General features: G+C 36.4%; 2 protein-coding genes across 11 annotated transcripts in view; one reads left to right on the top strand and one right to left on the bottom strand.

Moving 5' to 3' along the window:
- Nucleotides 1–16,922, top strand: part of PCCA (propionyl-CoA carboxylase subunit alpha) — a 391,229-nt gene that overhangs the window by 254,717 nt on the left and 119,590 nt on the right. For all 9 annotated transcript variants that reach the window (XM_026493544.4, XM_057307315.1, XM_057307311.1 and 6 more), the window contains one exon: nt 1,119–1,221. In XM_026493544.4, the coding sequence (XP_026349329.1) occupies nt 1,119–1,221 (103 nt within the window). The remainder of the gene's footprint in view (nt 1–1,118; nt 1,222–16,922) is intronic.
- Nucleotides 1,419–16,922, bottom strand: part of GGACT (gamma-glutamylamine cyclotransferase) — a 184,341-nt gene continuing 168,837 nt past the window's right edge. For both annotated transcript variants that reach the window (XR_008957592.1, XR_008957596.1), the window contains exon 3: nt 1,419–7,964. The gene's annotated coding sequence lies outside the window, so the exon portion shown is untranslated. The remainder of the gene's footprint in view (nt 7,965–16,922) is intronic.

Genomic DNA, 16,922 nt, shown 5'->3' with positions numbered 1-16,922 from the left:
GCATTAAGTATTGATTTTTGTTGATGCGTTTTTAAACTTTTCAATAATTTTCATTTCTGTACTATTTAAAACATTTCTTCATCTTCAGAAAAAAGTGGGCCGAATAGAAATGTTCGCCTAAATTATCCATCATCCTCCATTAGACATTGTGTCTAGAGATGATTTGATTATAATCATAGTTTTTGTGACTGAATTTTTTAGTAGAATAAATACACAGAGAATCCTTTTAAAGTTTGGGGGAGGTGTTAAAGCATAACCTGCAATATTTTTTCAGAGCTATGACTTAAGATGGAGTCTGGATACTACCTGTTTAGTGCATCATAAGTATTACTCTACAACTATAAATAATGAAAAAACTTATTATTTAAATTAGGTTAATTCAGAAATCGTTAAAATTTTGTTACTTTAAAAAATTGTGAGAAATATTTATATTCAAAAAATGTTTTTGTCTCTGGCTGTTTGACCCAGTTTTTCTGGACCATGTCATGTAGATCATTGGCAGGGAAAGACCTGTGTGTTAAGACTAGCATCACTGATGTATTCTTACCCAACCAAACAAACAAAAAACCAAAACAAAATGAGAGGATATAAGGAAACTTTTTGGAGGTGATGGATATGTTTATTACTTTAATTATGGGGATGGAAACACAAGTGAATAACTATGTCTGAACTCACTAAATTGTATGTTAATTATATGCAGTTTTTTTTATACCAGGTATAACTCAATAAACCCAGGAAAATAAAAGAATAACATTTAAAATTTTTGAAAACCATCTGGAACAGTAACCAAATATTGAAAAGAAATTAATATCATACAAAATTAATTTTTGAAAGACTGTCACAGTTAAGCAACTCAAATTCGTAGAAGAGATCATGGTACTTTGAGTAGATGGAGGTACTACCACAGTTATCCCAGAATGATCTCCATTGTCCTTGGAATGTCTGTGTGTTTTTTGTTTTCAGTTGCTCTAGTTTACATCTGAAAGCTTTTTTCCAAGGGTAGAACCTTTTACAATAATGTTCTGAAGTACAGTCTTCCCACTTAATGTCGAAGGAAAATCAGCTTACTAAGAGAATACTATAAAATTATTAACTCTTTTTCTTTTTTTCTACTTTAGAGTGCCTATTATTAAACCACAAATGGCTAACTGGGAGCTCTCAGTAAAATTGCATGATGAAGTTCATACTGTCATAGCATCAAACAGTGGGCCAACATTCTCTGTGAGTTTTCTTTCTTTATTTTTGTCAATCTTGAAATTATCTGTGAGTATTTAAAGCAATTTTTAACCTGTTCAGTGACTATCATTGAATCTGTAACATAGCTATGTATTTGTTTCATCTTCTTTAGGAAGCTGAATGTAAATGGCAATTTTTGTTGTCTCACGTTAATTAGGAAATACATTCTGAGATTTAGCCACATTCTAAACCCACTTCCTGACACTTGATTCATTTTCCTTTTGTTATTGAGAAGTAATACTTTTGTTTTTGTCACAGAGAAGAGCATCTTTAAGTATAATTCCAAACATATGATAGCTGTGGTAGGTAATCATTCTTTAAAACAAGTAATCTGAAGCCTATATGACATTTTCTTGAGACTTCATGTTGTGTGAGACATTCTTGAGGCTAAATTTACCTTGCGGTGACATTCCTTTGTTTCAAAGGAACTTAAAATTTGAACTTAAGCCCTTTGGATAGTACCCATGATAGAACTGCTTTAGTTTAATTCTGGTCTGTACTGAACAATGTTACATTAAGATTTAATGTTTATACTGTGGTATGAATGATATGTTTAAATACTGTGATTTGAGATTGCCAGAAAAATACTATGAAAGGTTAACTTGCGTCCTTTTTTTGCTTTCAGCATGAACGCACAGAAGCTGCTATGTAGTTAGTACAATGAATGTTTTATTAATCTACATTTCTCTTCTTGTGGCTAAGTTGTAATGAAATGTCATTTGGTTGTGTGGAAAAATCTAAAGATTTAAACAGGATATGAAAATTAAAATTATATCATTTCACAGAAATAAAACCTGGTGAGGCTGAGGTATATGGTGGTAGTTTTGTTTGTTTTTACGTAAACTCTACCCCCAGTGTGGGGCTCAAACTCCCCACCCCCAGGCGCAGAGTCTCGTGCTCTACCAGCTTGAGCCAGCCAGGCACCCGCTGGTGGCAGTTTCCTGATAGAAAATACCACAAGTCAAGAGTTAAGGAGAATTCATTTATGCAGCATATGCTTATCACGTACCTAATGTGTGCTAGGTAAGTGCTAGGCTGTGACACTGGAGAAGTGGACATCCTTATGTGGTAGTCATTCACAAGTAAATGAGATTAATTCATGAATGAAGGGTAGTCTCCTTGGTTGTCTTTAAATTTTGTGATTCATTCTATATGCCAAAATTGCTAAAGCATTTGTTCTTAAAAGGTATTTCAGTCAAGTGTCTTAAAATGAAAACTGTGGTGGAGTTAATTGTCTTATGGTGTGTTTTGTGATCGGCTTATGTGATTTTTTACATTCCTCCTTTCTATACATTTACATTTAGGAAAGTAGCTTTGTAAGTGGAGACGTACGTGTACATCAGGTTGAGTAGCGATTTATACGTATTGAAGTAAAGAGTATAAATATTATAGCATTTTCCTCGGGGAAGGTTAACTTTACAAAAATGTAGACTTAGCATAATTTTCAGTTCTGTACTGAGTCACCCTGAAGTGTTACTGTTCATCTGATCCTCCCAATACAGTGTTTTTCTAAGCAGTGCCTTGCCTTAATAAGAAAACTGCTCAGATTACTTCTTAGAGCTGTTATTTTCTTGTGCTTGTTTCAGATTCCATGTTGAAAAACTAGAGACCATTAGCTCAAGTGGTGTCTTTGACTTTTTCCTGTAGATTTACCTCTTGTTTTACATTTTAGCTCATGAGCAAAGTAGGGCTGTTTAAAAAAGTTATTCCATTAAAAATTTCCCTGGAAAATATCCACCTTGATAGATAGTATCAATAACTACTACCCCTATTTATTGGCTTTGCTACTCTCAGAAGTATCAAACCTAACAAAAAGCAAGTACTCCTGATAGTGTGTACTTTTTTTTCTAAGTGTATTTGGACTGAGCTTCATTTGACATCAGTCTTATTGAAAAGAGTCAGGGTGAATAGTATAGACTAAGGAAAGGCTCATTGGTATGAAGTCTTTAATAGTGTGGAACCTCTGCTCTTAGGGTCTCAGGGGAAGAGCTGTGACTATTGGTTTTCTAGATCACCCACTGCCGCATCAAGAAAAAATTAATTGTCCTAGAGGTGACCATTTAGGTTAATGATCACAGAACTAGTACCGGCAAAGTTATATGCATATAGTAATGCTTCAGATAGTCCACATTTTCAGAGTTATTTTAATTACAAAAATTTAAATTATAAAATATTTCAAATGAGGAAAGTACAGCAAATGTACAAATGTTCTATACAGGTCTCTTATTAAAAAAGAAAAAAATTCATGGTTACAGCTAAATCCCTTCTTTATACCATCCCATTCCACCCATTTCCTCTCCAGAGGTGATAACTATCCTGCAGATGCTATGTGTCCTCCTTGTACATATTGTTACACTTCCAGTATGCATGTATATGCTATAATAATAGTAAAAAAGAAAGTTGTGAAAATATAAGTAATGATACAATTTATGTAAAATTTTGAAATACACAAAGCAAAAACAATTTCATTTACAACAGCATCAAAACAAAAAAATAGGACACTTAGGAATAAGCTTAACCATGGAGGAGAAAAACTTGTACATGAGATACTACACAATGTTGCTGAAAGAAATTAAAGAAGACACAAACATATGGAAAGTCCTCTTGTGTTCACAGGTTGGAAGACTTAATGTTGTTTTGATGTCATTATTACCCAAAACAATCTACAGATTTAATGCAATCCCTATCAAAATCCCAACCAAATTTTTGCAGAGATAGAGAAATCCATCCTAAAGTTCATATGGAATCTTAAGGGAGGGATCCCAAATAGCCAAAACAATTTTGAAAATGAAGAACAAAGTTGGAAAGCTCACACTTCTTGATTTTAAAACTTATTACAGAACTACAGTAGTCAAAATGGTGTGGTACTGGAATAAGAGAGACAGACAGACCAATGGAATAGAATTGAGAGCCCAGAAATAAACCCTTGGATATATGGTCAAATGATTTTTGGTAGGAGTGCCTAGGCAATTCAGTGGGGGAGAGGACAGTCTTTTCAGTAAATAGTAGTGGGAACATTGTATATCCACGTGCAAAAGAAAAAGGTTGGATCCTTGTCTTACACCACATACAAGATTAACTCAAGATGGATCAAAGACCTAAATATAAGAAGAAAACCCGGGAAGAGTCTCATGACATTGGATTTGATGATTTTTTTGATTTCTTGGACATGATGTTAAAAGCCCAGGCAACAAAAGAAAACATAAATTATAGTATTAAAACTGGTGCATCGAAGGCCCACAGCCAGCAGAGTGAAAAGGCAACCCACAGATTTGCGTATATCTCCATATATCTGACAAGGAGTTATTCAGAATATATAAAGAACTCTAGTAATTCAACAGCAGTAAAACCAAACAACCAGTCTGATTTTAAAATGGGCAAAGAACTTTAATAGACATTTCTCCAAAGAAGATAGAGAGCTGGCCAATAAGCACATGAAAATATGCTCAGCATCACTAATCATTAGGGAAGTGCAAATCAAAACCGTGATTGGACACCAACTCACAGTTGTTAGGGATGGCTATGGTAAAAAGCAACACAAAATATAGTAGTTGTTGGTGAGGCTGTGGAGACACTGGAATCCCCATGCAGCTGTTGGTTGGAGTGTTAAATGGTGCTGCTGCTGGGGAAAACAGTTTGGTGGTTCCTCAAAAATTAAAAGTAGAATCCCCATATGACCCAGCACTACTTCTGCTGAGTATTTACCCCGAAAGAATCGGAATCAGGGTCTTGAAGAGACATTTGCACACCGTGTTCAGCAGCATTGTTCCAAATAGCTAAGAAGTGGAAGCAGCCCAAATGTCCATTGATGGATAAGTGGATAAACAAAACGTGGTGTATACCTGTCATGGAGTATTATTCAGCCTTAAAAAAAAGAAGAAATTCTGACACATGCTACAACATGGACGAACCTTGAGCGCATTGTGCTCAGTGAAATAAGCCAGTCACAAAAGGACAGATACTGCCTGATTCCAAATCATACAGTTCGCAAGGTGGTTAAATTCCCACACAGAAAATGAAATGGTGGTTGCCAGAGGCTGGGAGGAGTGGGGGGTGGGAAGTTACTGTTTAAAGGACATAAGAGTTTCAGTTTTGCAAGATGAAAGGTGTTGGAGATGGCCAGTGGTGATTGATGCACAACAAGGTGCATGTATTTAATACCACTAAACTGTACACTTTAAAATGGTTAAGGTAATAAATTTTATGTTACATAAAAATTTTAAAAATCACAGGGGCCAGCACAGATTAGTACTTTTGAAAAAATTTAAAAGCAGGAGGATGAAACTTTGGGGAAACAAAGGACACTTGGTAGAGGGAAAAGTGAAGTGAGGGAGTAGTAGATGGGATGAAATTTTATGTTTTAGGTCTTCGTGAATTTAAGGATCAGAATGAGTAGCAGAATTAATTAAGTATAAAATCTGCTCAATACAAAGGTGAAATATTATTTTGCATATTAAGATGATAAAAATACCAAAAACAAACTGAGTTTTACTTATATTTATTTCATGATTCTCTTCTGAATTCCCAAGATATTTTCCATTCTCTTTTACTCTGTGTAATGTGAAACTGGTCAAAATAGTTTATGATAAAAGAAAAGATCAATGCATTTGTTATCTTAAAGATGATGGCCTAAATTCACATTGAAAACAATTCACTTGGAAGAAGAATGTCAGAGTGCTCTTGATGCAAAAAAATCAGCTCAGGAGTTCAGGCTTCCTAAAGACAGAAAAATGAGCACTGTATGTGCACTGATTTTTTTTTTTTTTTTTGGCCTGATATTTATATTAACTACTAATAAGCAGAAATAATAAAGAACAGTTATATATGATCCTTGATAGTGATTTAGATATCATTTGTTACAGTGAGCTACTGATTGAAATTTTCTAAAGATTCTGTAAGCTGCTTCTTAAGAATAACCAGAATCCTTAAACTAATGAATTTGGGCATAACAATGGAATTTTTCTTAATAGTTGAAAAAATATAAATGATCAAAAGTAACGTTTAGGGGCACCTGGGTGGCACAGTTGTTAAGCATCTGCCTTCGGCTCAGGGCATGATCCCGGCGTTCTGGGATCGAGCCCCACATCAGGCTCCTCCGCTAAGAGCCTGCTTCTCCCTTTACCACTCCCTCTGCTTGTGTTCCCTCTCTTGCTGGCTGTCTCTCTCTGTCAAATAAATAAATAAAATCTTAAAAAAAAAAAAAGTAACGTTTAGCATGGTCAAGGAAAATGAAAATTGTTTTCATTAAAAAAAAAAAAAAACTCTTCAGTTCATTTTCCTAAAGGAGATTTTATTATTATTTTTGCTTCTTATGGAAAGGTCAAACTTTCCTTTTTGATAGCCATAAAATTTTGCTGAATTTCTGAATTACAGTCAGAATCTTTTCATTCTTCCAATTTAAAGTAACTATATATTGATATAATTTATATTAAAAGTTAAATGCCAGAAATCCACTTTCTCAACAGCAGTTTTGTGCAGCAAAGCAACTATAACTGGAGAAAATCATAAAAATCTGTATTGTAGATGAAATGTTGTTGTATGTAGAAAATCCTAAGAAATCCATTAAGGAATTGTTATAAACAATAAACAAGTTTAGGAAGGGTTCAGGATACAAAATAAATATATAAAAATCATTTGCATTTCTACTTTTTGCAATGAACAATCCAAAAATAAAATTATGGAAAAAGTTCCATTAACAAGAGTATCAAAAGAGTGAAGAACAAAAGAGTACAAATTTATACTGTGAAAACCACAAACTATTGAAAAAGAAATGAATGGAAATCCAAATATAAATAGAAATCTTCTCATATTCCTGAATTGAAAGACTTAATGTTGTTATGATATCAGTATTTCCTAAGTTGGTCTACACATGCAATGCGATTCCTTCCAGAATCCAAACTTTTTTTTCCCAGAAAGTGACAAGCTGATACTAAAATTTATATGGAAACTTAAGGGCCCCAGAATAGCAAAAACAATCTGTGAAAAAAGAACAAAGTTGGAGAACTCTGGTTCCCTTTTTCAAAACCTACGGCAAAATGTTTCATAAAGACAGTCTAGTACTTGCATAAGGATATAGAATTGAGAATCCAGAACTAAATCCCTGCATGTGTGTTCAAGTGATTTTTGACAAAAGTGCCAGAGTAATTCAATGAAGGAAAGAATAATCTTGTCAACAAATGGTGCTGGAACAAGTGGGTATCTAGATGTAAAAGAATAAATTGATCCCTATCTCATATTGAGTTGATATACCAAAATTAACCTGAAGGGGATAAAAGATCTGAATGTAAGAGATAAAACAATAAAACTCTTAGAACAAAACATAACAGTACATATTCAAGACTTGCATGTGGCAGTGGTTTCTTAGATGTGACAAAAGCACAAGCAACAAAAGGAAAAATAGATAAATTGGTCTTTGTCAAAATTAAAAACTGTGCTTCAAAGTATACTAACAAGAAACTGAGAAGACAGACCACAGAATAGAAAACATATTTGCAAATCATGTATTCAGTAAAGCACTTGTATGTAAAATACATAAAGAAAACTGGGGTGCCTGGGTGACTCAGTTGGTTAAGCATCTGACTCTTGATTTTGGCTCGGGTCATGATCTCAGGTCATGAGATCGAGCCCCACATCAGGCTCCGTGCTAGACGTAGAGCCTGCTTAAGATTTTCTCTTCTTTTCCTTGTGCCTTCCTCCACTCTGCTTGCACACGCTCTCTCTCTTTCTCTCTAAAAAGTGAAACAAAACATAAAGAAACTTAAAACTTAATAATGAAAGAAACCCAATATAAAAATGGACAAAATATCTGAATAGGCATTTCTCAAAAGCATATATACAATTGCCAGTAAGCATACACAGAGGTGCTCAACATCATTATTCATCAGGGAAATGCAAATCCAAACCACATTGAGAGAGCACCTCACACCACTAGGATGGCTATAATAAAATAGATAATATCAAGTGTATTGGAAGATTCATAGAAATCAGAGCCCTCACACACTGGTGGTGGAAATGTAAAATGGTATAGCTGCTTTGGAAAACAGCTTCGCATTTCCTTAGAAGTGTGAATATCTGGGTTATCCAGAGCCTTGATACAGTTTTGGTTTTGTTTTTTGTTTCTTGTTGTTGTTGTTGTTGTTGACAGTGAGAGCAGGGGGAGGAGGTGGGAAGGGGCAGAGGGAGAAAGAGAGAAAATCTTAAGCAGGCTCTGTGTCCAGCACAGAGCCCATGGGCTTTGGGGTGCTCTGTCTCACAACTGTGAGATCATGACCCGAGTCAAAATCAAGAGTTGGACCCTTAACTGATTGAGACACCCAGGCACCCGTGACTCAGTTCTGTCACAAGTATTTAATCATGTATATTTAAATAAGTATTTTTAGACTTAATTATATCCTTGTTACTGTGGTAGATATGTTTTACCTTCTAAATATTTCAAATAATAAATTTTCCAGTAATTGTTGCTGAGCTCTGAGCAAGTCAAAGGTGAATTAGATGGGAATATATATATATCCCTTTACCCTTTCTACAAAATAATTTGATAACATCCATCAAAGACCTTTAAAAATGTTCATATTCTTTGGTCTGCTGATTCCACTTCTAGAAATATATCCCAAGGAAGCAATGAAAAATTGCTAATATGAATATGATATTATGTTGAAAAAAAGATGATTTAAAGGCAGCTTGCCTTGGAGATATCCATGTAAAGAATCTCTACTTATGATGGTGAAGAGAGACTTGGAAGTAATTAAAATGCAGTGATAAATGCTATAATAGAGGTGCCTTCAACCAATTAAATCCATGAGAAAGATGAAAGAAAAAGTACTCAACTGGCTGGGGGAAAGGAAGGATCTAGGCGAAGGCGAAGAAGTTCTACATGGCAGAGATGACTAATGAGTAATAGAACGTGATTTATATATAAGTCACGACTTGCCTTGGAAATCGTGCTATAAATAGGCAAGGCAAAGCACAGGCATGTGGTAGCAAGCTAAGTTTACTGAAAAATCAGAGACATCTTCTAGTGATACCTTTAATTTCTTACGATGTAAGTGTGTGTATCCTGAATTTTTTAATTATTTGTTTTCCAAAAACAAACTGAGGAAGAGGTTTCCTGGTCTTGTTCTAGTTGCATTGTTGTTTTGGATACTGAGTTTAGCCTATTAAAAGGTATTTTCATGAAGCAGCTGATTACTCTGGTCTGCAGTATTGAAGATGTACCCTGTGCCAGGCACTGTGGGAAGCACCGCACATACTTTATCTCTAAATGAGGTAGCAGGAAAACTGAAGGTGGGTGTTACTAACCTAGTGTGCAGGTGGAAGCTCGGTAGCCAAAGCCACAGAACTTGTGAGCCTAGAATCTAAGATAAAACCAATGTCAGTATGGTCCAAGGCCCATGCACTAGTACCTCTCTTTTTTCTTATTTTACAAAGTAGTTTTGCTAGACAAAATTCTGAGAAATAGTAGCACTGTCATGGAAAATTACAAGGCGTAGTGCATTTATTTCTAACCAGAATACTTCTGTCACATGATGAAAGGAATTTTCTTTGTGATATGCTGAAAGTCAAGGCTTTCAGCCTTAAGGAATCATGGAAGGTACGACAGGTACACAAAGCACAAAAATGTACACAATATTACATATTCACTGTACCCTGTGGTGAAAAGTACACAATCAGGAACACTTGGTTAGGAGTAGCTGTTAGGAAGCATTTTTAGTATCTTATTACCTCTTGTAGATGTTAACATGTTTTTTGAATTGGTGTTAAAATTCAAAATGTTGAGTTTTAGCAGTGGTTTTAGTTTTATCCAAGTTGGTAATAATATCCAAAAGCAATACAGGATTTGAGATAAGCATAGAGATTACTTAAAATCTTTAAAAAAAAAAACACACAACTGGTGGGATGTTTTCTTTTTTTAAGATTCTATTTATTCATTTGACAGAGAAAGAGAGGCAGGCAGAGGGAGAGGGAGAAGGAGCAGGGATCCGGGGCTTGGGGCTCGATCCCCAGACCCTGGAATCATGACCTGAGCTGAAGGCAGATGCTTAACTGATTGAGCCACCCAGGTGCCCCTGGTGAGATGTTTTCTTAGTCAAGAAGTCTAGAACAAATGGAAAACGGTTAGCTATAGTAGAGTAAGAAACTCTCAGACAATGCGTATGTAATTATTTCTTATTATGCATCCATATGTAATTATTATTTTTTATTCTTTTGTTCATCACCATTTTCTCTGTTTGGAAAGAAAACTATAGGGTGGTAATTTCAATGATATGACTCCTACAAAACATTTCCCTCCCTCCACCACAGGCATCTAAAGATGAGACAATTTTACATCAACCAAACCAAACATTGGTAAGAAAACAAAATGAAACCTCTTTTAGATGCAAAATCTTATTTATATTTAAAAATAATGATAAAACTTAAAAATCTTTTTTTTTTAACAGCAACTCAGTGTTATGATCATGTAAACTACTTATTTTATTAGGTAATTTTTTCACTTAGACACCCGCCCCCCCAGTTTTAAAAAGTATGCTAGACAAAGTAGCAAAAATATTATGCTATTTGGGGAAAATATTCTGTTAATTAATTTTTTTTCCAGAAAACATAATATCGTGTAAACATGAAATTCTTTCACTTTGGCAAAAACGTTTATTTTCTTGATAAAGTTATTTTTCCATTTGAGAAAAAATTGCTAGGAAAACAAGTTTATGCTTAAAAAATGTTAAATATTTTTTATAATATAAAACCACCACAAGTAAAGCCAGTAGAGAAGCCAACCAACCAAAGGAGAAATTTGCTGCTCATTTTGATGACAAAAGGGAAATGTTCTTAATATATAAAGGAATCTTACAGATCAATATAAAAAAGACCAACCTTCTAGGTGAAAAATGCTCAGATAGCTTGTAGCAAAGGAAATATAAATGGCTCCTACACATATGAGAAAATGTGCTACCGTACACAGAGAAATTCAAGTTAAATTCATGACATAACCATTTTCCACCCGCATTTTGGCAAAGATGAAAAGTGTGATAATTCTCTAATTGTATAAGGTTATAGAAAAATATCTGCTTGTGTGTTTATTGGGGGGTGTATAAATTGATAGCCTCCAGGGAGAGCTATTTGGCAAAATGAATTTATACTACAGGATATGTTCCCGTGCAGGAGATGTACTAGTATGTTCGTGGCAGTATCGTTTGTAATAGCAGAGGACTGGAGACAACTGGAATGCCCATCAAAATGGGATAATTGAATAAAGCCCTATCACTGAACTACTGAATAGCCATTTAAAAGGTTCTGAACTTTCTCTGCATGCTGATACAATAAGTGACAAAAGCAGTGTATTTTCATTGTGTAAGAAAGAACGTATGTGTTTGTTGTGTGTATAGAATATCTTTGGAAAGAGCCACAAGAAATTGATTAACCGTGGTTGCCTTTGAACTGGAGAGCTGGATGACTGACCCCATGACAGAAGTGAGGATACATTCCTTATACTAGATGTCCCTTTAGTAGTTTTTGAATTTTGAACCCATTTTGTGTTACCTGTGTCCCTACCCCCGCTTACCTCAAAAAAGGTGTTTCAAAATTGTGTAGTGGAAGGTCAGGAAGATATGAGACTATTGAAATAATGGAATTTTAATAACCTGTCAAGAAACTCTTGTAATGCCTGTGGCATCTAGGGAAGTGGTCACATGAGCAGCTGGCTCATTGAATAAAGAGCTCTGATACACACCTAAGTACACAAAGTACAATTACTGAAACTCCTTCAGCTAGCACTAGCAACTTGAAGGTAGTTGCTGGAGATCGCTTAGTAGGCTATGGTGAGAGGTTGATCTAATGTGAATTAAGAGACTGGAAAAAGCAAAGGAAGGGCAGTAACATGAGTGAGAGAAAGGAAATTGAGTCAGATAGGTTTGGACAGTCCCTCCAACAGCTTCCTTTCTTTGTTAGGTAGGTGTGTACACTGTGTAGAGAGATTACTATATAGAAGAGCCAGAGAGATGTATGTCTTGCTAATAGCAAAAGGTAGTGAGAACTCACTGCGAAAGTTTTGCTCAAGGTCCCAGAATTCGTAGTAATTTCATCGGTCCTAAAATACCAGTGGTGGAATGGAATTATTCTCTGCTACTTTTGGTTTAAGGTAGAAGGTCCCAAAGTAACTTGCTTTTCAATGTGACGTCTTTATCTCAAGCTAAAGAATATCCTTTCAAAGCCTGCTTTAAAAAAAAAAAAAAAAAAGCCAACTCCTCCAAATCAGCTTGATGTCTGATAGGAGGGGGTCGGGTAAATGAGGTTGTAGAGAAATCAAGTCTGAAGAGTAACCTTGCACAGCTTGACCTGTTTACTTTTCAAATGCATCCTTGTTCAGTGGGTATGGTACTGTACTTCTGTGTACTTCTGAACCATGGGACTGAATTTTCATAAAAGGGTGAGGCTCCTGCGCATGTAATCTGGAAAATTGCTAGTCTAATTGGGCGCACAGTTGCACCTGTACCCTCTTGAATGACTGCCATGTTGTGCTCAAGAGTCAAGGAACTTGTTATGTGACTAAATGAAGAAAAAATTAGTTATAAAATCCAGTTGCTTTGGAAATGGAAAACACTGTACGGTATTGGTTGTTACCATATTAGAGTTGGCAAATACTATAATTAAGACTTTAGGTGATTTTTAGTATTATTCCCTGGTTTCAGCCACTTTCTGAAGCATTTTATTTAGAATACAACTTTAGACACCAGGCATTCAGGTTGAGTCAGTTCACCTTTATAAGCCCTTATAAGTAATTCATTGCAGTCTAGTAGCCTGTTAAGGGCACTGCTAACATTTCTCCCACAATAACTTACTAAAAGTTATTTTAATTATTTTATTATATTACTGGCCCCTCAAACTTATTTATAAATGAACAGTGAAGCAAAGTGTTAAACGTGCCTTTGCTGAGCGACTCAACCATTAGATGGATTTTGATCGATTTATACCCATCATACATTTATCATTTCAGTTATATAGTTTAATAGCTGTTTATTGAGTACCTCCTACAACATAGGTCCTGGAGAACCAACAGGAATGAAGAGAGATGCTGTTTTCACTCCTCGTAGAATTTGTCTGTTGAGGGTGACAAGGACAGAGGTGTGTCCATCAAGTAGAACAGGTGAGCTAGGACAGTAATTTGGAATTTGGACATGTTGTTGACAGTGTTTGAGATAGACAAGTGGAGATCTTTACTAAGCCTTTGTATTAAGATTCTGTGGTTGTAAGAAAGTATTTTACAAAGGTGGAAAGGTCAATGATGCCAATGAATATTAAGAAGTCACAAAAAAGAAGAAAACAGGTGTGCCAGTTGGATTTAGCAGAAATAATTGATCGTGGAGAGAGCAGGGCCTGAAGCAGGACTTGGGGAGGAGAGGGCTGGCAAGTTAATGATGAGCAAAGCGGACATGCACGGGTCCCAGAGGGCCTTTTAAACCATGAGTTTTGATTTTACTCTGAGGTTGTTCATTATCTCACCATCCCTTGTTAGAGCATTTTATAAACTATGCTCTAGAGAAGACTCTTGATGAGGATTTTTTGAAAGTCTAAATTGTGTTCAAATTGATGTTTTATGAATTAATAGACTATGTACTTTGATCACCATTAGGAATGAATAAATTTGTCATACTTTCATTTTATATCAGTTTCTTTTACTCACTAATTCTGGTATGAGAAGGCGTTTTTTGGTTATTGTTTTGTTTTGACTCCATTCTTGTTTTCACATGGGGGAGCAGAAACAAGTTTCAGGCCCCTTAATCGAATCCCACATAGTTACTTGCTATCGTAGCATAGTGTTTGTTTTCTTTGTTGCACTCATCATAAACTTTGATTCTCTGTATTTCTTTGCCCACTTATGTAATTTCAGTCTCTTTACACTAAAGTATAAGCTTTATAAGGATGAGGGCCATGCCTTGTTTACTACTTGTACTTCTCAGGAAATGTCGAGTGGGGGCAGGGTGAGGGAGGAGGGTGGGAAGGAAGGAAGGAAAAGGGGGTAGAAAGTTGAAAAATCACTTCCTGATGGTAGGATGAGGCTTCAGCTGATAAATTAAAATATTACATCTATTACATGCAGAGTGATCTGCACCAGCAGTTGCCTTTTGTATGCTCTCAACAAATTAGTTACAGAACAGGATATCAAATTCAGCCATTGTGTTTGCCGGTTTAATTCGTTATGATTAAAGAAAACAATGATTTTATTCATTGCAAATTCAGCACCTAGAAAATGTAATTCCAGATATCAGATTTAAGCTTTCTTCATTCATTTCAAAATTGAAAGTCATTCAGACTGGATTTATGTATGTAGTGTAATTTAAACTACACAATCACTGTAAGTATCATTAAAGGGGAGACAGTTCTTTTTATTCATTAGCGGAATGTTCAGAGGTTTAAAACTTAAGAGATTTTTATTTGCTATCAGATATGTTGTTCTAGCTACTAGATCATATGCAATGTTCTCTGGCCTTTCATGGGATAACATGGCAAGCATGTAGTCCTATATTGGTCTGCAAAACACCTCAGGAATGGGATGGGCCTGGGGATGCCTGGGTGGCTCAGTCAGTTAAGCATCTGCCTTCAGCTCGGGTCATTATCCCAGGGTCCTGGGATTGAGCCCCGCATCAGGCTCCCTGCTCAGTGGAGAGCCTGCTTTTCCCTCTCCCCCTGCTGCTCCCCCTGCTTGTGCTCTCTCGCTCTGTCAAATAAATAAATAAAATATGAAAAAAAGAAAAAAGAAATGGGATGAGCCTACAATAAGTGATTGCCTTTATAAGGAAGCGTACGGAAAGGTTAGAGTATCAGCTCTTAGTAGGGTAAACCCCCCCCCCCCCCGGGGGGCAACTGGGTGGCACAGTCAGTTGAGAGGTAGACTCCTGGTTTCTGCTCAGGTTGTGATCTCAGGGTTGTGAGATTGAGCCCCGCTTAGGGCTGCCTGCTCAGTGTGGAATCTGCTTAAGACTCTGCCTCTCTTGCTCCCCCACCCCGCCACATGTGCATGCTCTCTGTCTCTCTCAAATAAATAAATATTTTAAAAAAATAAGTAGTTAAAAAAACCCCACAAAATCCACAGTTTGGCTGTGACATCTTTTGGTGAGGTTCAGTCTTGGTTCCCTCTTAGGGTGGCCTGGGCTTAACTGGTTTGACTAGGCTCAGCTGCGCTTGGGTCTAGCCTGGAGGCCAAGGTCAGGTTTTTCATAAAATGGGGCAGGAGAATGTAAGGATGAGTCTTACCATGCAGACATATTTATAGGGGGGTCTGAGCCATGCAGTAAATGTATCTACCCAGCAGCAGTGTGGCGCAGTGTAAGCCTACCCCAGGGGGACAGACAAGAAAATGAGCTGAGTGATAATCCAGCCTACCTTTGGTAGGCTTGTAAAGAATGTGATGTCTCTGCACTCTGGAACTCGAAGAACACAGTGAAGAAATTGGGCTTTGAACTTCATTTTTTAAAATCCATTTTATTTTTCTTATAATTATTGTACTCACCTATACAATAAATAGGCTGAAAACTCTTTTCTTTAAATGTCATTAGTGGGGCACCTGGGTGGCTCAGTCAGTTAAGCGTCTGCCTTCGGCTCAGGTCATGATCCCAGGGTCCTGGGATTGAGTCCTGCATTGGGCTCTCTGCTGCTCCCCCTGCTCGTGCTCAATCTCAATCTCCCTCTCTCAAATAAATAAAAACTTTAAAAAAAATGTTATTAGCAATAAAAGTGAATTTTTGTTTTGTTAGATACTAAGTTTTATTTCTATTTATTTATTTATTTATTTATTTATTTATTTATTTATTTATTTATTTTTAAAGATTTTATTTATTAGAGAGACAGCCAGTGAGAGAAGGAACACAGGCAGGGGGAGTGGGAGAGGAAGAAGCAGACTCCGAGCGGAAGAGTCTGATGTGGGGCTCGATCCCAGTACCCCGGGATCAGGCCCTGAGCCGAAGGCAGACGCTTAACGACTGAGCCACTCAGGCGCCCCTAGATACTAAATTTTAACTGCCAAGAGTCAATCTGCCTTTTGGGCTAGGAATGATGGGATGTTTTCCAAAGATCATTTCCTAAAGGACCATTTTAATGTTACTGACATCAGTTAACAGAGTCAAATGAATTTTAATATGCCATTAGGTGGCTTTTGTTTTTGCTCACATAGGACTTTACTGGAAAGCAAAAAAGAAAAATACACATTACTGATGTACCATCACTCAGAATATAGCATTATGTATCCTTTAGGGTCCTACAATAACAACCATCCTAAAATTGCAGGGACTTGGGTTTGTTTCTGACACACATTAGATGTCCATTGTGTGTCTGCTGGGGTGCGTCGTCATTATGAGGCTCAAGATGCCATGTTGTTAGTTGCCCCAACAAAGGAAGAGAAAGAGGGCAGGAATCATGCACTAGTTCTCAAGAGTGTCAGCTTGCATCGGCGTGCTCATTCCACTGGCAAAAGCAGATCATGTGACTCTTCCCTGGGCTCTGGGTGACAAGAGATCCAGTCCTATTGTGTGTCCACAAGAAGGAGAACAGGCTTAACCACCACCTCCCAAAATACCAGTTGGGAGGAAAAGCATTTATTTTTGTTAAAAAGAAAGTTGTTGTCGAAGAAATAAAATATTTTTATGAGTTGGTTAGATGCAGAATAAAAATTCATTGAGTATTTTGGTTGGAAGTTTTGA

The sequence above is a fragment of the Ursus arctos genome, unplaced genomic scaffold (genome assembly GCF_023065955.2).
Source record: "Ursus arctos isolate Adak ecotype North America unplaced genomic scaffold, UrsArc2.0 scaffold_10, whole genome shotgun sequence".
In the NCBI taxonomy this organism is placed as follows: Eukaryota; Metazoa; Chordata; class Mammalia; order Carnivora; family Ursidae; genus Ursus; species Ursus arctos.
Note: the sequence above shows the minus strand (reverse complement) of the source record. Positions and strands in the feature narration are given on the sequence as shown.